The sequence below is a fragment of the Trametes versicolor genome, assembly GCF_000271585.1.
Source record: "Trametes versicolor FP-101664 SS1 unplaced genomic scaffold TRAVEscaffold_1, whole genome shotgun sequence".
Taxonomy (NCBI): domain Eukaryota; kingdom Fungi; phylum Basidiomycota; class Agaricomycetes; order Polyporales; family Polyporaceae; genus Trametes; species Trametes versicolor.
Window position 1 is genome coordinate 494,072 of NW_007360321.1, and position 21,743 is coordinate 515,814.

Genomic DNA, 21,743 nt, shown 5'->3' on the forward strand with positions numbered 1-21,743 from the left:
GGTGAACTCGAGCGAGCAGCGGAGCAGGAGACGCGAAACACCCCCTTTCCCGGTGCGCTCTTTATACGCAGCCCCGTCGAGCATCATCTGCGACCTGTTGGGCGATGCAGAAAGAGACATGCAGCGGCCTCGGCTCAGACGTCGACAGGCGCGCCGTCCGAATCAGAAGCACGCAGGGTCAGGCGTGCAGGCTCCCCACTCCGCCGTCTGCTGGGAACACTCGAAGCGTATCAGCGTTTCGTAAACGGCCCCGACACCCACGGCCCCATGACCGTCAGCTGCCCGCCCGCCCTGGGCGCCCGACCCGCCGTGCGACGTCGGCCGGTGCGCTAGCGAATGGCGAATGAAGCGACCATGTGCGGCAAGCCCGACGTCGGGCGATATCAGCTTGTTCCTGTCGCCTGGGACAAATACGAGGGTGTCGCGGTGTTTATGACGTCTTGGCCGGTGTCTATCCTACCCGGGGTACTGGAGTGTGGGCACCCGGACCGATCGCTCGTACCGCCGGCGCAGCGAACAGGAGGTATTCGACGCTGCTTTGCCATTCTTGGGTGAGCGCCACGATCAGCGCTCGTCGAAGATGGGATGCAGCACATGAAAGCCTAAGCTTGTGTCCACCTTGCGCAGTACGGTGCGAACATGCGACTCGCCATTGGCAGAACGCGCGTATCGACGCTGGGCGCGCCGTTCCCAGAAACGAACCATCGCGAGGATGGTTCCTATCGAGGCATTGCCTATCCAGTACATCACAGAAGCCCACGTACCAAATACACCTGCATCAGTACAAACCCCTTCCAAAGTTCAGCGTCCTCGCAGCAGCGAACTGGTCACAGGATGTCCCACATACCAGACGGGCAGCACACAGCACCATCCAGCTCGCACAAGAAACCCCGCTGCCGTCTACGCCAGCACGATCTGGTCCCCAGATATACGTACACACTCGATCAGACTCACACAGAACCGTCCAGCTCGCATAGGAACACCGCTGCCATCCATGCCAGCACGATTTCCACCCGCGGCCCATGCAGCGGGATGTTGATGTTCAGAGGCTTCTTCGCCGCGCCAGCCCCACCGCTCTTCGCGCCCGTCTTCTCCGCGGCCGCTCGCTCCGCCTTCTCCCGCTGTCGTTTGGCCACGGGGGAGAGAAGGATACGGGCAGCGTCCAGCGAAGCCGCAAGCTCCTCCCGCGTGCGACCGTCCAGCGACGCAGCGGATGCAGAGGGCGACGGCGGTGCCTGCGCTGGACACGAGGTGCTCGAGCTCGAGCCGTTCACGCCTGAGCCAGACGCTCCGTACACATCTCGGTCCGGCGTCGGTGGCGTTGGGATTCTGTGCACCTCCTTCGCCTTCGGTGAGCGCGTGGCTGGCCGCGCTGGTGGGGGTGCCTCAATCGCCAGCTGTTTCGAGTTCGCGCGGCTGAGCGAGTGCGGCTGAGTACCGTTGCGCCACCCGCCTGCGAGGCGCTCGAGCACCTCGATGAACTCTGCCTGAGCCATCGAGCGCGGTGGGAGGAACACAGGGTAGCCCTCAAGCCCGTCGACGAGCGCGGCGGCGCGCGAGAACGCGGGGAGGAGCGCGGGGAAGTCTCCTAGTATCAGGTGGCCCAGCAGGATTGAGAAGTGCGATTCGACGAGCAGCGGGTGATACGTCGTGAACACAGGTGGGGTATCCGGCACTGGAGGCGGCGGTGACTGGCTGCCCGGGCGGAGTGACTCGGAGAGTAGGAACGCGTACTCAGTGCGCTGCGCTATGTCCGCGTCGGCGAAGCCTGGGCCACCCTCGAGAGTGTCGAAGTGCGCAAGGAACTGGCGATGGTCGCGCATGCTCTTCCGTACGAGCGTGAGGACGTGCTCGCGGAGAACGGGCACGGTGAGCGCCGCACGGTACGCCTGTAGTTTCGCGCCGTCGCCCTTTCCGAGGGGTCCGTCGGGGTTCCCGATCTCGACGCCACCGTACCTACCGTTCTCGACGTAGCACAGGCGCATCTCCGCGCCGTCGATAGATGGAATTTTCTGGATACCCTCGAGCTTGAAAATGGCATCCTCGATGAGAAAGACAGCGTGCTGCAGATACGCAGCTGCCCGCAGGAATAGACACTGGGGCTCGATAGGCTCGGGCGCGTCGGGCAGCACGGATGGATGTAGCATGATGGTCTCCCCGTCCGGTCCGTCGAATGCGACGGCGTCGGACCCTTCTGCGCCGACACTGGTCCCGTCTGGTGGCGCCTGTCCGTTGGTTTTGCTACCGCCGGCTTTGCCTTTCTTTTTCTTCGCACCCTTGCCCCGCTGCTTGTCCCCGAAGTTACCGTTGAGATGGACGGTCCGCGCTTTCCGCATAGCGCGTGCCTCCTTGAGCGCGTGGGTAAAATCCTTCGCGGCGAGGGCGTACTCGTCCCTGAAGCAGTGTACTATGCCGCGGGTACGGTAAAACTCGAGTCGGTGTGGGTTAAGCGCAATGAGCTCGTCGAGCAGCGCCGTCGAAGTCGACTCCGCAAGTTGCCTGTCCATATGCAGGTGTCAAATAATCGACAAACAGCGCACTTAAACCGCACAAACCTAGAGGGAATCTTCTCGTGGAAGAAGTGCACGTATCGCGCGTCAACGTCGTGTGGATCTGGACCGCGCATGTCAGTTGGTCGTCATTCGACAAACGCACGTCCGAGGCCGCGACGTACCGACTTTCAGAACGCGTTCCGCTATGTCATCGAACACGCTCCCGCCTTGCATCACCATCACACTGGACGCAATCTCATCTGTCTTGTAAGCGGCTGCTAATTTCTGGACCGCCAGTGCGCGTAAGCGGTGCACGCGCATGGCAGACATTGCGACATTTCGACCGTTACCACTGTCACCGAGAGGGTTCAGCCCAAGGGACTGTGCGGTAGCCCACGCGCTACCGTTCATTCCAGGCCCGCTGCGCATAGACCCTAGTGCCGCGGCGGAAAGTCCTGAACTAGCGCGCACGGACAGCTCGGATGCTTCGTCTATCAGACGGCGTATGTGAGCGACGGAGCGGAACACTCCGGGATCGATGGGGGGAGGGGTTGCCTTGCCAGGGCGCGGTGTAGGGAAAGCAGGTGGCGGCGGCAGGGCATTGAAAGTGTTTCGCGGGGAGTCGGGGGGTGAGTAGTTGCCAAGGCTGGCAAACCCGCGGTCGCGCTGCTTGGGGGATGGCAGAGCGGTGTTGGAGGGGAGCGGAGGCAATCTCATGTCTGCTGCATGGAGTGTGGCTGGGTCAAGGTTGAGTAGAAGCAGAGATTCGAGTAGCTCGAGCGGAAGTTGGAGCCATGGTCCCTGCATACTCCATGAAGTTTGGTAAGATAGATACGCATAGTCGACCACTTACATGATACGAACTAATATACCGCCAGTGTTTATTGCGGCTGATGCAGAGTACAGGTGGGCGGTCGCGGTCTCCTCCAGGTCCGGCAGCACCCTTGCCTCCCGGCGTGGCATCCTTGGCCTTAGTCGTCTTCTTGACCTTCTTCTTTTTCTTCTTCTTGGACTGGGTTGGAGCGTCGACGTCCTCGGGTGTGGGTGCTTCTACTAGGCTAGGGGAGCTGGAGCGCGAAGTGTGTGTAGAAGGCGGAGTAGGAAGCATATCGGCTACAGAGTCGTCGCAGACAGTGAACTCAGAGGCGAGGGTGGTGGTGGTGGTAGCCATGAGCGCGGAGCGTTGTGGAGGGATGGAGAAGAGAAACAGTGAGCGCACTCACTGTCAGGGAACACGGTCCGAGTTCCTCGGCGCATCTCAGCGCACTCAATTAAGGAAGACACCCACGTGGCTCTCGCCAAACACCCAACCGTCCGCGTTTGGCAACTCTCTAAGAACGTCCATTAGCATTGGGCAAAGGTTGGGTCAAGGGTTAAAACGATGAATTGCTCCGGGGATGAGTGAAGTGTGATGACTCACGGCGAGACAATGAGCGACTCGGGGACGTTCAGCAATAAAGCCTATGCATCCGAGTCCGTGCTTTCGGGGCCCTAGTGATAATGCGCTTGACTTTTGGAATCAGCTGCTGAGCTGTACAGGTGTAGTGTAATGGGATAATACCGAGTATTAATGCAATGAAACAAAGGTCCGGACAGAAGCGAGTTGTCGCTCAAATGGAGGGGAAAGAAGGAATTCATTCCTATCCACGAGACCCACGCCTTAAGTACTCCAGCTGTGGCTTGCTCGGGGCCGGGGCCCTTCGCCGTAAGCTGAAAACATGTCAACGTTGGTACAAATCAAGCGAGATGTCTTCACATTTCACAATAACCACTCCAAGAAGCCTGTCCGATTCTGAAATGTTAAAGTTCAGTAGCACGAAGCACGTCGAGTCAATCTGCTCCCAACTTCGCTCGTGATCACAACATAACGTTCGCGGCGGTGATCGACGTACTTGACGGATTGTATCGACCGTTAGCTCACAAGCTTTCTAAACGATTAAAAATACTCATACTCAAGCTTCTGCAAAGGAAGCCCGCAAAGTATGCAGGTAGTTTAATGACAACGGCACACGGGCTGCATTGAGTCACTCCTTGTCGCAGACAAAGCGTACGGGCTTGTTACTGTCGATATTGTACCTTGGAAACTGCGCCTAGCAATGACAGTAATTACACTCCTGAACGTCTCACGACTCTCACGACGACCTCGCGCCGATTCACGTCCTTTGTTTCATGCTGTCCAACACCGATGATCACATTACAACAACTGTGTACAGAGAAAAGACGATTACGCCTTCTTCTTGCCCTTGCTGCGCTGATCCTTGCCGCCCCGTAGCGAACGCATGACAGCAGCCTTCTCGCGGTTCTTGTTCTTGACGTTCGCGGTGGAGTAGAAGTTTGACGCCTTTTTCTGTAGTGTGCCACAAACATGTTAGTGAGGCCGTCGCGTATAAACTGAAATTGTAGACATGCCTTGTTCGTCTTCATACGAGGCCCCTTTTGAGGCTTCTCCGACTCATCGTCCGAAGCAGCGGAAACAGCATCCTCGTCGTCGCTGACGTTGCTAAAGACGGTTGTTGCCCTCTCCTCGCCTTCATCCTCGTCGCCCGTCTCGTCCTTGGATGCTGCATCGCCCTTGAACACGTCGTTCCAGCCCAGTGTCTCCTCCTCTTCGCCCGCGACCTCCTTGTCGCCCTCAGTCGCAGCAACCGCAGCATCATCGTCCGCACCCTCGACGCCAGCCTCTTCTTCATCGAGCGGCCGCACGTCTTCGCCAACAAACGAGTTCTTCTGCATGATCGACCCCAGGTTTTGCTTGACGCCGATCGGGTGCAGCTGCTCCTCCCCTTGCGCAGTAGCCTTGCCCTTGCCCTTCGCCTTGCCCTTACCCTTCGCGGCCTCGATCTTCGCCTTCTTCGCCTCCGCGCGGTTCAGCTCGTCCGTGCGCTCCGGGGGCGGCACGAAGAAGGGGATGCGGCCGCGCACCCAGTCGCTCAGCAGGATCTTGGCAACCGCCTCGATGTCGGGCTCGCCACCCTTGAGCAGCCGGCCCTTCATGCGCGCGAGCTTGTCGAGGAACGTCTCGTACGGCCAAGCACGCGAAGTGTCCTCCGCGTCGGGGAGCGCGACACCGTACGTGCGCGCGAGGTAGATGGGCTTGACGCGCTCCATGAGCGCGGGAATGTGCTCGGAAGGAGTTGGGAGCGCCTCAACGCGGACGACGCCCTTCAGCACAGTCGACGTTTGTGAGTCCTTCGCAGACGTTGGGACAATGCCAGGGCAGTCGATGAGGTAGATGCGCTTCGTCAGGGTGATGTATTGCCAGACCTGAATCCCGTGTGAGAGCCGAAGCGCAAGAGTTTCCAATGGGCACTGACCTTCGTCTCTCCGGGTACCGGGGCGACGGTGCAGCATTTGCTGCTCTTGAGCGTGTTGATAACGCTGCTCTTGCCCACGTTGGGGTAACCGACGAAGCCGACAGAGATCTGCTTCTTGTCGGAGTGCAACTGGGAGAACTGACGGAGCAGCTGGATGAGCGAGCCCTTGCCAAAGGAGTGGTTCGGAGACGCGTGGAAAGCCAGCGTGGGGTATCTTGGTGTGAGATGTTGGATATACCGTGCCTAGCGGTCCGTTGTCAGTATCACAGCTTGATGTAGGGGAGGGAATACGCATACAGTTACCCAGTTCGGTACCAGATCGCACTTGTTGATAACAAGCACAACCTGCTTGTGCGCCTTCTCCTTGCGAATGTAGTCCAGTACAGACTCGCACATCGTGCCCAGGGGGTCCCGAGCGTCGATGACATGAATGACCACGTCCGAGGAATCAATGACCTTGTACAACTCGCCGTATATCCGGCGAGAGGTACCCTTCATATAGATAGGCTCAATGATATCGGCATGCGTCTCGAAACCGACAGCATTTGAGTGCGAGGTCGAGGCAATAGGTTCTGCACCACGTAAAGTCAGCAGGGAGACACCGGACACAAACATGCAAATGTACCTGCGTCCCTTTCGAGCTGGGCGGCATCCTCGACCTCCTCAGCAGCGGCAGCACTGGACTTCCCGAGCTCCTCGAAGGTACCCACATCGAGTCTTGGCTTCTTACGCTGCGCTTTGGGGCCGAAGGTATCCTTAAAAGGCTCCGTCTCGACAATGTGGGTCCGCTACCGATAGGGTGTAAGGGGTGATTTATGAGCGCACTTCGGGATTGACATACCTTGCGGGTGTTGGGGTTGGCAGCATCGTCCAGAAGCGCCATCGGCAGCTTGTTTCTCCGGAGAAGAACAGAGTAGGGATCATTTTGCTTGGTCGCAAGGCTTGTGCGGAAGTGGTCCAAGGCAGTCTGGGAAATGACCCTAGTGTTTCCTACACGATATGTTATAACTCTCCTCCGTCAAGCTGCGAAAATCATAACATACCAAACCACCGCCTGTCCGGCTGCACCATCCCAGGCTTCGTCTCGTCCTCGCCCTTTTGGAACGCAGCAGCCTGGATGATCTTCCCGGTCTTGTCGCGGATGGCCTTGCCGCCGCTGAGCATCTTAAGCCGGTTAACCGTCTTCGCATCGCGGTAGAAGTTCTCTCCCTTCGTCTTCTTAATGTAAATGTCCGACGTCGAGGACCTCCCCTTGGAGGAGGAAGGGCTTTTCTTTGCAGGAGCCATGATAAATGGAGGAGGAGGGGGAAGAATATCCGCCGAGGCCGAGCAGGGCGTTTCCGTGCGAGCGATGGGCGCTTGTCACTTTTTTGCAGGCGGAGGCCACGTGCTCGGACATACTGCGATCTCGATCGGGGACGGGTACCTGAGCCTCTCGAGCTCGTTGCTCCTTCGTCGTGTCCGTACTCGAGCTTCCTACCATTCTCACTCCTGTGCTCTGGTACGAACTTTGATGCGCACAGAACAGGCTCAGACATTCGGTCTATTCAAGTCACGGCATACCGTGCTTCAAGCGGATGAAAGCTAGCGCGAAGAGCAATGACAAGCCGTCCAGCTACGTAGACTGTAAGCCGGTAAGTAATCACTTCAGTCAGTTCCTGTCCTTTCATTGATATGATCTTGTCATAGCTGGAATAGCGATGTGCATACACACAAACACGCTCACTCAGAGGCGATGACAAGGCATTATAACCCGCATATATGCGGTGCATTCCCGTGAGAGGGCGTTGTGCTACAAAGTGCTAGTTATACCACCCCTGCGCTATGTGCAGAACCCTTTTTGTTCAAGCCCAACCACCAACGCCGTCCTCGAACTGCTTGAAGAGCTCGATGGGGAACGCGTTCGCCATCGCCGTGTATCCCGCGACGTTGGGATGGAGGAAGTCGCCCGAGTTGAAGTCTCCCCTGAGCTGGCTCGGCGCTGACGCGTTGCGCACGACCGCATCGAAGTCGATCAACCCGTCGAACTCCCCGCCCGTCCGGATCCAGCTGTTCACCCGCTGGCGCGTCGCCTCGCGCACGGGGCTCGAGTACGCCTGCACAGATGCGTCGAACCCGGGTGCGCTGAACGGCGTGATCGTCGCACCGAAGATGGGCAAGCCCGCCGCGTGTGCGCGCACGATGAACTGGCGGAGCGCGCCGATGACCGCGTCCCCTATCGCCTGTTGCGCGGCTTGCGTGGGGGCCGCGACGCCGATGTCGTTCACGCCCTCGAAGACGACGACGTACTTCACGCCAGGCTGCGAGAGCACGTCGCGATCGAAGCGGCCGAGCGCGTTCGGGCCGAGGCCGTCGGCGAGGATGCGGTTTCCGCCCGCGGCCTGGTTCGCGAACGCGAGAGTGTTCAGCGCGACGTCGTTGGAGGAGTGCACGCGTGCAAACAGGAGGTCTGGCCAGCGGTTGTTCTTGTCGGTGTCGCTGCCGCGGCCGTCGGTGATGCTGTCGCCGACGAACGCGACGGTGCGCTGCGTCCTCGGGACCCATGCATCGAGCGTGCTGATGAAGAACCTGCAGAATACCGTCAGCCCTAGGACGCGTCAGGGATGAAGCCCAAGTCACCCACCAGTGTGCGACGTTTTGCAACGCCGGGCCGGTCAGGTTTGCTGCAGAAACCTGGTTTCCGAACGTGAACCAACTCGTTGTTCTGCTGCCAGGGTGGCTGGTGATGTCGTTGGTGACCTGGCCGTCCTCGAGGAACATGGTTATGCTCAGCTCCGTCCCCGCCTTGACCTCGAAGTCGACCGGATCGGACACTACAAGCGCGCCATTCGGAATTGTGAATGACGGTGAGCCGCTGAACGTTAGGGTCTTCAGTGTGCTCGTGTCGATCGCAGGAATGCCCGGTACCCCGCCAAATGGTTTCGCGATGGTGACCGCGGTGATGGGTAGGTCGGTGATGCCGAACGCGTTCGATATGCGCAGGCGGATGTGGGGAGAGGTGGCTGTGACGTGAATGGTCTGGCGGATGGTGCTGTTGCTGAATACCAGGCCGGTCTCGTTGAATGGCGGATTCGGCAGGTTCGCGGACTCCGTCAGCTGGGGCATTGACGTCCACGCGGCGATCCAGTGACCTGGTGAGTGGGCCGCGGCGCGCCTCTCGCTCATGACATGACCAAACGCGTACGAGACGGCGCTCAAAAGAACGACAGATAGACGAGTGACCAGCATGGTGCGCGCGGTGCTCAGGGGACGTCGAAGGTGGGGCAGATGGGCTCAGCCTGGTTCGCCACGTCCCGCCCGCTCTTCGTTTATATATTATTCACGACAGGGGGCATCACGCCAGCAGCAGCTGACCGCCTCAACTATAGAACGTCGCGCTGGCGGCGAGCGTAGCGCAACTTCCACCGCGCGGGGTCCCGCCGAATTCGGTGTTCAGTCCGAGGTTCGCCCGGCCCGCTCGGTGTCGACGGAGGCGTTAAGGCGCGCCTTCCTCGATCGTCCTTACCGTCACCATGCATCATGTGTTCTTCGCCTCGTCGACATCATTGCAAGCGATGGAACTTCTACTGCTGAGACAGTCGGTCTGACCTGGGTCCGACTTCGCGTGGTCTTTACGATTGCGATAAGGGGGTACTATGATTACAAGATGCAAGATGCAGAGGAAGTCATTCCTATATCCCTTCCCCCAACGACAGAGGAGCAGCGAGAGAGTGCGTCACGTCAGTAGCATAGACCGTCCGATCTTCTTCAGAGTCGCTGACCATATACCTAGCCACAACGCAGGCTATCTATTCTTGGTTACTGTGTCCGAGTACTCTGGGATAATGTTGCTCAAAACAGTACTCTTCCTCATCTCTGCTGCGTGCTCGACGACCCTTGGCAGTGGTCTTGAGCCACAAATACCCTCGGTCGTATCCTTCACACCCTCACATGGTGCCTTCGAGCTGTCATCAGTCGTGCAAATTGTCGTCGACAGCAAGCACGCCAACCACGGCACCCCGTCCCTCCTCGACTTCGCCAACACGTTCCGCGATGATATCAAAGATATCGTACCACACCTTCGCCTTGCACCGGTCTCAGTGTCTCCCAGTATCCCGGGCACCACCCTGGGCATCCCCACGATTTACCTGACTTTGGACACGTCCCTGCAATACAAGCTGTACAATGGAGATCCTACGGACGAGGGATACGACATCGTGATAACTCACAATTCAGTGGCCGTCAAGAGCTCCGGCCCCCTCGGTGTCTGGTGGGGTACTAGGACTTTGTTACAGCAAGTTGCGATGCAGCTGTCCAAGGGTGTATCATCCGTTTCACTTCCTGCGGGCAGCATTTCTGACTCACCAGGCTGGGAAGTTCGCGGCTTCATGATGGACGCGGGAAGACACTGGTACGAAACTACGTTCTTGAGTAGGTCTCACATGTGGATCTTCGAATTATACAACCCTGATTCACGTTCTCTCACAGGCGACTTGTGCATATACGCATCCTTCTTCAAACTCAACGAGATACACCTGCACGCATCAGACAATCTCTGGAACCCCGACTTTTTGTACGGCAATGGCAACGAAGGCTGGAAGAACCTGTACGCTGCGTTCCGCTTCCAGCCACCTGCCGGCTCTCCGCTCGAGGGGCTCGTCCCGAGGAAGAATGAGAGTTGGACAAAGCAAGAGTTCTTACAGATGCAGAGTGTCTGCGCACAGCACGGCGTTACCATCATCCCCGAGATTGACACTCCTGGCCATTCTCTCGTGTTTAATCAGTGGAAGCCGGAACTCATGGAGGCAGGCGCGCCTGACCACCTCAACCTCTCCCACCCCGACACTATCCCCACGATCAAGTCCGTCTGGGACGAGTTCCTACCCTGGTTCTCATCCCCCGAGGTCTCTATCGGTGCAGACGAGTACGACGCCGCCCTCGCGAACGACTACATCTCCTTCGTGAACACCATGGCCGACCATATCGCCTCCACCGCACGCAAAGCCATCCGCATCTGGGGCACGCGCGAACCCAGCGACACGCTCTCCGTCTCCACAAACGTCACCATCCAGCACTGGGACTTCCCGGGGGACACCATCCCCGTGCAGCTCCTCGCCTCGGGCTACCGCATAATCAACTCCGAGCAGGCCTTCCTCTACCTCGACGGCAAGACGTCCGACGGCGGCCAGTTCCCGCAGACGCTCGACGAGGACCTCCTCTTCGGCGGCGCGCCCGGCGGCGCCGGCTGGGCCCCGAACGTCTTCTCGCGCACGGACGCGACGAACAACACGCGCGCGGACGCGCGGGGGCTGCGCGGCGCGCTCTTCGCGCTCTGGAACGACTGGGGCAATAACGCAACGACCGCGCTCGAGGCGTACTACCAGCTCGCGCGCTCCGCCGCCGTGTTCGGCGAGAAGGCGTGGGCGGGCAGCGGGGTGCAGTCCACCGAGCTCTCGCGCGCGCAGTTCGACGCGGCGTATCCGCCGCTGAACGCCGCGGCCCCAGGGCAGAACCTCAACCGCGTCGTCCGGCCCGCGCACGGGGACGTCGTGTTCGCACATGCGGCGCCGCCTCCATCGTTTGACACAGGGGTCCCGTCCGTCGGCCCGCCGTACACGCTCGCGTTCCGCGTGCAGCCTGATGTGCGAGATCCTAACGCAGGCGTCCTGTTCGCGGGCGCAGACTCGAAGTTGCACGTCGCGAACCTCACGTTCGAGGCGACGGGACAACTGTATGCGCTCGGATACGTTCTCCCTTCGGACCGGTTCACGTCCGTCGCGATCCATGGAACGCGCGAGTACACCTACGCGGTCATCGACGGCGATGAGGCACATCCGCGCTACTGGCATACACTCATGGATATCTGGGGGGAGTATATGGCGCTCGGAAATATGTCCTTCGCTGCGCCGTCGCAGCTTATAGGTGGAGAGGGGTTCAAGGGGACCATCAGGGATGTGAAGCTAACGCTAGGTGGATGAAGGGATGCGCTCACCTTTATGTAGTTTTGGTTCGCAGAGGCTGGTAAGACTGCAGGTGATGCTGTTCATGGGTGTGTATAACAGTGTACGACGGATATATGACTACGAGGTATACCCCAGACAACCGCCTCGAAGCATGCTACAAGCTGCGTGACATTACAAAATATTCCTATCCGCATACAGTATGGTTCGACAAGGCAAGAAAGACACGAACTCACCGCACAAACACTGAGGATCATATAGCAAATCACGACCTCTGCCTTCTCAACGGTTGGGGGTTACTCAGACGATCCAGCAGTCGCCCGCCCGGTGCCCTGGCACCCCCATCCCGCATAGATCCAATGCTCGGGCCCTGGGGGCCTCTCTCTGGCGGCGGGCGCGCGGGCAAACCATGCGGTACTGGACGCGCGGGCAACTGTACCGGCGGTGGAGGCAGCCCGCCTTGACCCTGTGGCCGCCGTTGCGGTTCCCTGCCGTGCATTGGACCGCCGTTCGGCCGCGCATATTGTCGGGGCGGGTATGGCTGCTGGGCACTCGACGGCGGGGGGCGACGTCCGGGCGGACCTGGTGGTGGTCCCGAGGTCTTGACGTCTTGCAGCGCTTGCATTAGCCGTCCAGAGGACACGACGTCTTTTATGAGGGCACGGTGTGCAAGTGTCTGTTGGCGTAGACGCAAATGATGCCGTGGTCAGCTACGTTCTCAAGCGAAGGTCAGATCCTGGTGAAATAATGCTCACAGACTCAGATACACCAAGGATGGTGCCGAGGACGTTGTGGGCGGCAGGAGATGGCGCGAACGGGTATGCGCTGATGAGTGCATGCGACTCCCGGAACAGCGCGCGGATAGTCCGGATCTTGCTCGTCGGCCGGCCGACGTCGTTATCTACACACCCACCAGACGGTTAAGATGTGCGGGGGCGTCGCGCATACAGCGAGCGGCGACGTGCCTGGGTTCAACAGACACTCGATGCACAGGGCCTCCGGGTTCGTCTCGCTCGCCCAGCCCTTGTCCTCCTTCGAGAGGATCTTCCCTTGTGTGACGGAGACGTACGAGGTGTCGTACGGGAACTTGTCCGCGTAGTACTCTAGGAAGTCGAGGAGCAGCACGCCGAGGCTCTCGCTCTCCATTGGTTGTTCGATGTATGCGGCGGGCCGCCCTCCGGGGTTGAGCTGCAGGAAACTGATGGCGAGGCAGATGAGGCCATAGCTGCTCAGCCCGCTGCTGGACGCAGAGTTGAGGCCGCGGCGCGACAAGAGGCTCTTCAGCACCAATACGAGGTAGCGGAGGGCGGGCATGCGCTCGAAGTATCCCCGGAGTACCGAGACACCACGCAGGCCGTCTGCAGCGTTCATACTGAGATCAATTTTCAAAGAGCCTGAATGGGTACCAAGTCAGTAGATGTGAGTGTTTTGACATGCTCTTTAGGCTCACCGAGATTGGGGGTGGTTTGGAAGGACATGATGGGTACACGGGCTCGGGGAACGACTTGAACGCGGTTGGCAGTCACGCCTGTGTTGCGTATGAGTGCCGCGAGCTGGAAGAGTACCCGCTTCTTCGTTTCGTCATCATATGGGTGGGGCGTTGTGATGACCAAGTCTGTATCACTAGACGAGGCGCCGCCACATTTGAGGTGTCAGCAATGCGCGGAAGACGAGCAGACACACTCACCCGTCCGGTAGATACAGGTCCTGCGCGACGCTCCCAAAGGTATCCACCGAGGCCTTTGGCAGCCTCCTCTTCACAACCTGCGAGACTTCCGCAATGACCATCGCGCGCGCATGGCGCTCATCCGGCGTGGGCGCCGCGTACTTGAAGAACGCAACTATCTCGTCATGCAACCTGCCCGCACACGTTACGTCCCGCACGCCAAGTGCAAAGCGAGACACCTCGTACCTCTGTTCTTTACTCTCGTACTCCGTCGTGCCCAATGCGTCCAACCATGGTGTGCTGTACACTTCGGCGGGGGCCTCGTTGGAGGACTCCTCGCCATCCTCAGTAGGGCCGGTCGACGAGCCTGGTGCCCGCTTGCGTTTAGGTCGTCTCTTCCTCTTTTCATCCACCGGCTTGTCGTGCACTGGTGCTGTTATTGGTTTCGGGGGTAGGCTGCTGGGTCCAGCGATAGCAGTCGCGTCTACGTTCCTGCGTACGGTAAGTCTACCCGTTTCGATCTAGAGTTGAACACGCTGTCTCCTCACATTGCAGCCATGCTGGAGGTGACAGTTTCCAGGAAAAGCTCAGGTAATTTGGTGTTTTCCAGATATATGCAGCGGGAGTGTGAGAGGGGGAGGCAAGGGCAACTAGAGTTGCGCGAGTTACAGAGCGAGTGATGACCGAGTTTGCACCGAGTACAGCTTACAGCAGGCGCCTAAGCCGTGCGCCGTAACAAGCAACACGGTCACGCGACCGACGCGTCGCGTGTCTACCCGCTCGCGCGCAGAGCTACTCCCAGTCTACACACATTGGATGATGCTTCGATAACAAATGCGATTGATGTGATGTGTTACAATCTATGAGCACAGCGACTTCTCAAGCGTACATCTCTCCTTCCGTATTCCGTAGAATTTTTACTTCTTGAGCAGAGCCGGCGCGGTCGTCCCTGCGGACAGACCCTTCTCGCCAGCGAAGATACCGTTGCCAAGCTCCTCCCTAAGAACACGGATATGGTCAGCATTGGGCAACGATAGGATAAAGTAATGCAGCGTACTCGATACGGAGGAGAGCGTTGTACTTGGCGACACGCTCGCTACGCGCGGGCGCACCAGTCTTGATCTGGCCAGTGCCGAGCGCGACAACGAGGTCGGCGATGACAGTGTTCTCAGTCTCACCGCTACGGTGGGAGACCATGACTCCCCAGCCGTCGGACTGCGCGAGCTGAGCACTAGTGGTGCAGCATATAGTCAGTGACTGTATATGCCCAAGGGAGTGCACAGAGCACTTACGCCTGGATCGACTCCGAAATGGTACCGATCTGGTTGACCTTGAGGAGGAGACCGTTGCAGGCCTTCTTCTCAATGGCGGTCTTGATGCGGAGGGGGTTGGTGACAGTCAGGTCGTCACCGACGATCTGGATGCCACTGTGCTCCGTGAAGTGGGTCCACGCCTCCCAGTCGTCCTGGTCGAAGGGGTCCTCGATCGACACGATCGGGTACTGCTTGACGTAGCTCAGGTAGAGGTCCGCGAGCTGGACACCGGTGATCCACTTCGTGGGGTCCGAGTTGGGGTTCTTGAAGTCTAGGTCGTACTTGCCGTCCTTGTAGAACTCGGACGAGGCAACGTCGAGCGCGATCTTGATCTTGCCCTCGTAGCCGGCCTTCTTGATGGCCTCAGTGAGGAGCTCGAGCGACTCCTCAGCGCCAGAGACGTTGGGAGCAAATCCACCCTCGTCACCGACGTTGACGGCTTTTCCCCATGTCAGCATATATTGGGTCCATTATCAAAATGAGCTCACCGTCGATGCCGTACTTCGCGCTGATGACCTTCTTGAGAGTGTGGTAGGTCTCAGTGCCGATCTTCATCGCCTCAGTGAAGCTGGTGGCGCCAGTGGGCAGGAGCATGAACTCCTGGAACGCGAGCTTGTTGCCCGCATGCGAACCACCGTTGATAACGTTGAACGCGGGGGTGGGGAGGATGAAGGGGGGCTTGACGCCGGCGAGGTCCGCGAGGTGCTGGTAGAGGGGGACGCCCTTCTCCGCAGCGGCGGCCTCCGCGACGGCGATAGATACGCCAAGAATCGCGTTCGCGCCAAGCTTGCCCTTGTTGGGGGTTCCGTCGAGCTTGATCAGGAAGTCATCGATCTCCTTCTGCGAGGTGACCGAGAGGCCAGCCTTGAGCAGCTCGGGGGCAATGATGTCGTTTACGTTGGCGACGGCCTTCAGGACGCCTACGCATATGTACGTTAGAGAAGTGGGCGGGACCTGAAAGCAGCGAAGAAGGCTCACCCTTGCCGACGTAGGCGTTTTTGTCACCATCGCGAAGCTCAACAGCTTCGTGGATACCGGTGGAGGCACCAGAGGGCACAGAGGCGCGGAAGCGGCCTAAAAGCGCGTTAATTCCGCACACTGGGGGGAGAGACGGCGAACACGGTGCGGGATGAGGGGAGGCGGGCGATAGCTCCGCGGAAGCAATCCTATATGCGCAGCGAAAAGCCCTCCCTTTCGTTGGGGTAATCCACCTGAAGATCGCGTCCGTATGTTGCCCCTCGCGCGATCTTATGTATGGATGTCCAAGGGCGCATCATGCGCATATATGGAGCCAATCGACCGCGTGCGAGTTGCCGCCAATCCCGCGCCGCGTTCCGAATAATGACCGCGTACCTTTGGCAGTGTAGAGGTCGACCTCGACGGTGGGGTTGCCACGGGAGTCGAAGATCTATGTATGCAAGAGTCAGCGCGCCCTGTCCTACGCGTACATCAAGAGGAAAAAACGGACCTGGCGGGCGTGGATCTTGGTAATGGACATATCGATGGTAGGAGGGCAAGAGCGGTGGTGCGTTTCCTCTGCGCAGAGCGCGTTCTTCTATCGCGCGAGATTCCCACGGTGTATGGGCGCTTATCTATAGGCCATCCTCGAACGGCCGGTGGGAGCGCCAGAGTCACGGATCGTGCGCGATACGACGCGCCTCTCGCCCAACCAACCGTGTCTCGGACGATGTTCTCCACTCACCCTGGGCTGTACCCTTTTGCACTCGGCCGGTCGTCCTGGAGTGGCTTCTGCTGATTGGGCAATTCTCGAGCGTCGAGTCAAGGCCTGGACATGACTGGGTGTCGTGGCGCAGAACTTACTTCAAGCGCTTGGGGCATGGCAAACGGGAGCACATGTAATCTTCTGCGGATCTAGGACGTTCCTCGATGCTATTCGTCCTCACCGCTGCTTCGGCCGGCATGTAAGTACGACCTGGCCTACAGCATCGGCCTGGGCTATCCACGAAGGCTCCCTTTTTGCGTCATGTCCGACTCCGTTGTACCTCGATCGGACGTTTGGAGCAGAGGTAAGTCGACCCGCCAGCTTACCTTCTCTTCTCCTCTACCTCACCAGTCATACCATACATACTTGGGCCGTCCAATCAATGGGGTTGTGCTCTGCTCTTTGCGCCCCATTTATTCTTGCTTCCATCCGAATTTCTGTGTTATGCCCACAGCGTGAGATCTACGGTCGACGGGACATAGACCTACCCGCGTTACTCACCCAGTCGGCCGTTGCGGAAGCCCGCAACCATTGTAGGTACTCAAAACATCGCAAGGTGATAAGGTCTTTACCCCCACGATCCTATCGAGCTGACTGGATTACATGTTCGTCGGTGCAACGCTGTACCTCCGACCTCAAACGTGCCTTCGACGGTGAACGTTTCGGCCGAGGTCCTGTCAGTTTCATGACTTCCCGCTCCTTGCATCCCACGCGCTTCCAGCGGAGGCGCGAGGTACGCTGCATACGGAGCGCTCCCACAGGTCGGAATGGGCTAGTACTGTCGTCATCCTCACGGAGTAAGCAGCCAGCCAATGACGTGAGGCACGCTCTTAGTAGGTGCGGCACTACGCCAGAGCGGCGCAATCAGCAAGCATGCACCGTCACCAACGCGTCTACATATGGATGGCGCCGACGCTGTCGCGCACCGAAAGCAGGCCAGGATGGCACCATCTCCGACGCACACCTATCTCGCACGGGCGCTGCATATGCCGCGCACGGTCGCGACATGTACCCAGCGTGCGTTCCGCCGTCCGGCCAGGTACCGCTGCGGTCCCACTCCGGACAGCTGCAGTCGCGGACTCACAGACGCGGGGGCTATCGCGCGCGCGGACTGGGACGGCGCTGCGTCCAGCTGCGTCCGGAGACCTGCACGATACCGTACTTAGTCGGCGCTCCACCGTTACGGGGGCGGTGATCCTTTCGCGCCCCTCCAGCCTTGTCCCGAGCCAGCTCCGACAGTCTCAGCCCGCTGTCTTATCTTCCCTCCATACCACCACTTGCTCCCGCTCCCACCCTTGACCACGTACCACCACCACTGCCAGCACCGAGCCACCCGCCCTTGCTAGAGACCTCATACCCCTTCACTGTAACATTAAACACTACATATACACCTCTTAACCCACCCTACCCTACAACAAGCCATAATGCCTGCGTTCACCTCTCCCGCTTCCCTCCGCCGCCTTTCGCGCGCCGCCAGCACGCGTACATCCACACGCGCTATCGTACCGCCTGGACCGACCGTCGACACCACCTCCCCTACCGCCGACACTCAGCCCGCACCGGAAGCTCCGACGTCACCGCGCCCCCTTTCACCACTCCTACACGTCGAGAACGACGGGACGATCCTCAAGGCCGTACGCGCATACGAGCGCGACCGCCAACGGTCCAAGAAGACGAAGGAGCGCACCGAGCGCGAACGCGAGCGCGAGCGACAGCGCGCTGCTGCCGCCGCCGCCACCCCCACCTCCGACGGGCGCCCGTGCCGCCACTGCCCCTCCACTTCCCCCTCCGCACGGCGCACAGGCCTGGCGCTCACGCTCACGAGCGCGAGCACGAAGGAGGACACGTCGCTCGCGCACGGCACCCCCGGCTCGCCGCTCGTGGAGGAGATCATCGCGGACGTCGTCGAGCGCGAGACGCGCGCGCGCGGCTCGCTCGAGGTGCACCTCGCGCAGCTCGTCAAGCCCGCCAAGGCGCGGCGCAGCAAGGGTGAGCAGCACCCTCTTTCTTTTCTCTGCGTTTGTGCATCTGCTGACAGGGCGCTCGGGCGCAGCGGGCGAGTTCGAGCTGGTGCCCGCGATCCCGCTCGTGATCGCGCTGGACGACGCGCTCGCGGAGGACGCGGAGCTCGACGAGCCGTGGGAGCACATCTCCGCGGACGAGCTCGACGAGAAGCGCGCGGCGCCGCCGTCGTACGCGACTGTCGTCGCGAGCACGGCGTGAACACTGAGCGGCGATACCACAACCGATACCCCCGGACGATTACACTGTACAACCGCCGGCCTCCGGCTGACGGACAGAGATAACTTAAACTTGAGAAGGCCCGAGCTGTACGAATACGCATAGGTGCTGATGCTGGGGAATGGACGATCCGACGTCGGACCGTAGTTTTATGCTTTATACGAGTAGGAGCGCAGGCAGATAAACCCGCAGTAACGACCTCACGATACCGCTCGCCACCCGTCGCCGTTTCGGGTGTAATGTACCTATGAATGCTCCATGTACGACATAAATTGTACTGATACCAGCTTACCTTAGGGTAACCAATATATGCCTATGCCCAACGACTCACAAGAATGGAGGCAAGGGGTGCAGCGAAGATAGCAATATATAGCGGTAATAGTGCGGGTACGTGTACACAGGAATAGGTGTACGAAGCTAGCAGCTACAATACATGGGCGCGGGCGGTCGCTCAGAAGGCCGCGTGGCGGGTCGGGTAGATGATGGGGAATGGATGCGCCTGTAAAACGGGACTCGGTCAGAATGCGACGATTGCGCATATAGGGCGAAATGAACGCATACCTCCGTGTTGAAGACATATTCTATGAGGCATGCCAGTCAGTTCGTGGCACAGGGCATGAGAGGGGCGACACGTACTTGATAGCGGCAGGACGCTGTCGTCCTCGAACAACAGGTATAGGTACTTCAGCGTTTCGCTCTGCCGCACAAACATCAGTACTTCCCTGCCACATCCAAGCCGAACAGCGTACTCACCATGAAGAAAGTCTCCATTTTGTCCTCGTGCTCTACAGGCACCGCGGCGACATTGAAGATGCTCGCATACCCACCCGTCTCGATCTTGCAGTGCCGCTCAATCGCCTGGAATATCTGCCAGCCGTAGTCGCGGTAGCGCTGGTCGCCCGTCAGGCGGTATGCGATGAACAGCGACTCGACCGTCTCCGGCCGCAGAATGTATCGCGCATCGTACGGTGCTGGGGCCCCAGGTCTGTGCACAGCGCCCGTGATCAGAGATGTGTGTACGGAGATGGCTGTTGGAAAGAAAGACTGACTTTGCTCCCTTGATGTACCAATCGTCGGGCACGTTCGACCCGGACAACCCGTCCTTCGGTACGCGGAAGTGGACGATCTCGGGGGAGAGTCCTGTCGCAGTCTCGTGTGTACGCATGCAAGTCTCGATCAGCTCGACGCCCGTCTTCCAGTCGCGGAGTCCCTTGGCGTTTAGGTGCTTGGTGTGTGGTGGTATTGAGACGGGTTGGACCGCCGCGCCCGTGGTGACAGCCCCAAGCATCAGCGAGCCGCCGAAGAAACAGATCAAGTGGTCCTGTTTGGGTTGAAGTCGCCATGATCTGTGCGAAACTCATGAATTAGACGCGATGAGTGACAGAAAACGGGGTACGTACATCTGTCCGTCAGGAGAGCGTTCGGGTATTAGCTCGGAGGTGTATGTCAACCGTGCCATTTGGCTCTTCTTAACGAGATGCTGTTGGACACCGTCCATCGCGAACTCGTACATCTTCAAGAGATGCGCCCATCAGTACTGTGGCTGGAACGGCATCAGGTATGCTCACATGTTGGTACACCGGTTCCGAATAATTCTAAGAGCGCGGTGAATTGTTGTCCCAATGTCGCGGTACAGCACTTACAGTTTGGATATATTGCTTCCTGGAATTGATTAGTATCTCACAGGCGGCCACAGGATATAATCTCTCACAAGAGGTATTCGTAGTACGAGTCCCCACGCGACCCGAGGCGAATGGCAGACATTACGAATCGGCCATCCTCCGGACTAAGATCGATGTCAGTCATCTATATCTGGAAGGCAGTTCCGACACTCACTTCATAAATATTGACGCCAGGCCAGTGTTCAAACTGGAGCCTTTGATGGTCTCCATTACCTGCAGGCGGTGTCAGCCGGGGACTCAGTCACTAAACTAGTGCAGACGGTGAACCTTCTCGACAACATCCCAATACCTCTCATTGCCCGTTAAGTGGCTCAGGTACCGGAACTCGAGCTGCAGGGTCGCGACTTCCGCCGTGCTGACAAGGCCCTTGTTGTCGCCGGTTGCGATGCCCTTTCGCGCAGCAAGATTCACCATTGACAGTGGCAATCCTGATGGTGTTTCGAATGCGGGCATCATGCGGTCCGCAAGGTCCTTCGCCTTCTCGATGTACATCTCATCCCTCGTGAGGGCATATGCCGACAGAAGGCCTCCCAAAACTCGGATAGTTGTCTGGTGGACGTGAGTCTATCACGGTGGTTGTGACGTCATATTTGTTGCTAACCTCGAAGGTGTTGAACTCGGCGTCGCGCTCGAAGGTCATCTTGTTCGCGATCCAGTCGCGAGCACGCGTGGCCTCGTCGTGCAGGCCCATGATGAGCATGGTGTCTATTGAGTCCACGACGGTGTAACCAATGCCGCCGGCTTCTGTGAGGTTGGTGCCCTTGCGGCTTATGGGATGGTATTCATCGTCGCCCATAGCGTCCCGCTCTGTTTCTATGAGAGGGACATTCAGAAGTAGCGACTAAATGCACACGCACCATATGCTAGCCAAGCATGCTGAGCGAACCCAAACTGAGTTCGATGTGGTTCTCCCTGCAAGGGGAAGCACACACCTTGAATGCCGCCACTACGGCGTCGCGCTTCGGAACATCTGCACTAAAATTGGCGAGTCTCGGCCCCGTCTCTTGCACTTCTGTGCCAATGAATTCCGCCCACGGTACCGTCACTATGGCGGGGTTCTTGTGGCCGCGCTATAAGCATCCAATCCGTCTGAGCAGTCACTCTACCACGTACCCGGTATACAAGGTACGCAAACGCGGAGAGCACGATCAGCACGAGGTATGATGTCCCGTTCGAAGCTGCTGCCTGGGACTGTGTGGCAGCTTGTGGGTCCTATATGGACCCCACCGGGCACTCAGCGATCCCATTGCACGCCGGAAGGTAACCGTGCACTCACGGAGGCGGTCCCCTTCGTCGTCTCCTCCTGCCTCTTGGAGCTATTGGGGGCGCTTCGTTTGCGCAGTGCTGAGCCTCCCATGGCGTGTTATGCCCTG

At 59.0% G+C, this 21,743-nt stretch overlaps 8 protein-coding genes across 8 annotated transcripts; 2 read left to right on the forward strand and 6 right to left on the reverse strand.

Annotated features, from left to right (window-relative positions):
• Positions 1-950: 950 nt before the first annotated feature.
• TRAVEDRAFT_108854 (uncharacterized protein) lies at positions 951-3,600 on the reverse strand (the record flags this gene model as incomplete). Its single annotated transcript, XM_008034381.1, has 4 exons — positions 951-2,499; positions 2,547-2,613; positions 2,675-3,293; positions 3,346-3,600. 4 exons carry the CDS (start codon positions 3,598-3,600, stop codon positions 951-953), a joined length of 2,490 nt encoding a protein of 829 aa, XP_008032572.1.
• Positions 3,601-4,674: 1,074 nt separating this feature from the next.
• On the reverse strand, positions 4,675-7,114 carry TRAVEDRAFT_61729 (NGP1NT-domain-containing protein). The gene is made up of 7 exons (XM_008034251.1): positions 6,850-7,114; positions 6,648-6,796; positions 6,432-6,594; positions 6,104-6,378; positions 5,807-6,049; positions 4,902-5,756; positions 4,675-4,839 (listed from the first exon to the last, which is right to left on the reverse strand). The coding sequence occupies exons 1-7, from the start codon at positions 7,091-7,093 to the stop codon at positions 4,717-4,719; spliced, it is 2,052 nt and encodes a 683-aa protein (XP_008032442.1). The 5' UTR covers positions 7,094-7,114; the 3' UTR covers positions 4,675-4,716.
• Positions 7,115-7,468: 354 nt separating this feature from the next.
• On the reverse strand, positions 7,469-8,947 carry TRAVEDRAFT_138138 (extracellular GDSL-like lipase/acylhydrolase). The gene is made up of 2 exons (XM_008034382.1): positions 8,430-8,947; positions 7,469-8,374 (listed from the first exon to the last, which is right to left on the reverse strand). Exons 1-2 carry the CDS (start codon positions 8,909-8,911, stop codon positions 7,651-7,653), a joined length of 1,206 nt encoding a protein of 401 aa, XP_008032573.1. The 5' UTR covers positions 8,912-8,947; the 3' UTR covers positions 7,469-7,650.
• Positions 8,948-9,452: 505 nt separating this feature from the next.
• On the forward strand, positions 9,453-11,763 carry TRAVEDRAFT_41279 (glycoside hydrolase; the record flags this gene model as incomplete). The annotated part of the gene is made up of 3 exons (XM_008033878.1): positions 9,453-9,516; positions 9,590-10,216; positions 10,274-11,763. 3 exons carry the CDS (start codon positions 9,453-9,455, stop codon positions 11,761-11,763), a joined length of 2,181 nt encoding a protein of 726 aa, XP_008032069.1.
• A 692-nt stretch (positions 11,764-12,455) lies between these two features.
• Positions 12,456-13,705, reverse strand: TRAVEDRAFT_32754 (Nucleotidyltransferase; the record flags this gene model as incomplete). The annotated part of the gene is made up of 5 exons (XM_008033744.1): positions 12,456-12,646; positions 12,711-13,139; positions 13,196-13,368; positions 13,433-13,603; positions 13,671-13,705. 5 exons carry the CDS (start codon positions 13,703-13,705, stop codon positions 12,456-12,458), a joined length of 999 nt encoding a protein of 332 aa, XP_008031935.1.
• Positions 13,706-14,231: 526 nt separating this feature from the next.
• On the reverse strand, positions 14,232-16,222 carry TRAVEDRAFT_54983 (phosphopyruvate hydratase; the record flags this gene model as incomplete). Its single annotated transcript, XM_008034143.1, has 7 exons — positions 14,232-14,410; positions 14,469-14,642; positions 14,704-15,163; positions 15,213-15,644; positions 15,703-15,798; positions 16,078-16,132; positions 16,193-16,222. 7 exons carry the CDS (start codon positions 16,220-16,222, stop codon positions 14,329-14,331), a joined length of 1,329 nt encoding a protein of 442 aa, XP_008032334.1. The 3' UTR covers positions 14,232-14,328.
• A 1,649-nt stretch (positions 16,223-17,871) lies between these two features.
• On the forward strand, positions 17,872-18,670 carry TRAVEDRAFT_41282 (uncharacterized protein; the record flags this gene model as incomplete). Its single annotated transcript, XM_008033879.1, has 2 exons — positions 17,872-18,436; positions 18,501-18,670. 2 exons carry the CDS (start codon positions 17,872-17,874, stop codon positions 18,668-18,670), a joined length of 735 nt encoding a protein of 244 aa, XP_008032070.1.
• Positions 18,671-19,038: 368 nt separating this feature from the next.
• TRAVEDRAFT_54985 (glycoside hydrolase) lies at positions 19,039-21,727 on the reverse strand (the record flags this gene model as incomplete). Its single annotated transcript, XM_008034144.1, has 16 exons — positions 19,039-19,187; positions 19,250-19,269; positions 19,325-19,385; positions 19,442-19,673; positions 19,738-20,034; positions 20,089-20,201; positions 20,257-20,283; positions 20,332-20,350; positions 20,400-20,474; positions 20,525-20,583; positions 20,638-20,919; positions 20,972-21,177; positions 21,228-21,246; positions 21,303-21,428; positions 21,484-21,582; positions 21,647-21,727. 16 exons carry the CDS (start codon positions 21,725-21,727, stop codon positions 19,140-19,142), a joined length of 1,764 nt encoding a protein of 587 aa, XP_008032335.1. The 3' UTR covers positions 19,039-19,139.
• Positions 21,728-21,743: the final 16 nt, after the last annotated feature.

Excerpts from the sequence above, each read along its gene's own strand:
- TRAVEDRAFT_61729 (XM_008034251.1), bottom strand. The coding sequence starts at position 7,093 with ATGGCTCCTGCAAAGAAAAGCCCTTCCTCCTCCAAGGGGAGGTCCTCG. Across the intron at positions 6,797-6,849 it reads GCCGGACAGGCGGTGGTTTG|GAAACACTAGGGTCATTTCC; the intron begins GTATGTTATGAT and ends CATATCGTGTAG. Across the intron at positions 6,379-6,431 it reads CCAGCTCGAAAGGGACGCAG|AACCTATTGCCTCGACCTCG; the intron begins GTACATTTGCAT and ends TACGTGGTGCAG.
- TRAVEDRAFT_138138 (XM_008034382.1), bottom strand. The coding sequence starts at position 8,911 with ATGCCCCAGCTGACGGAGTCCGCGAACCTGCCGAATCCGCCATTCAAC. Across the intron at positions 8,375-8,429 it reads TTGCAAAACGTCGCACACTG|GTTCTTCATCAGCACGCTCG; the intron begins GTGGGTGACTTG and ends GGTATTCTGCAG.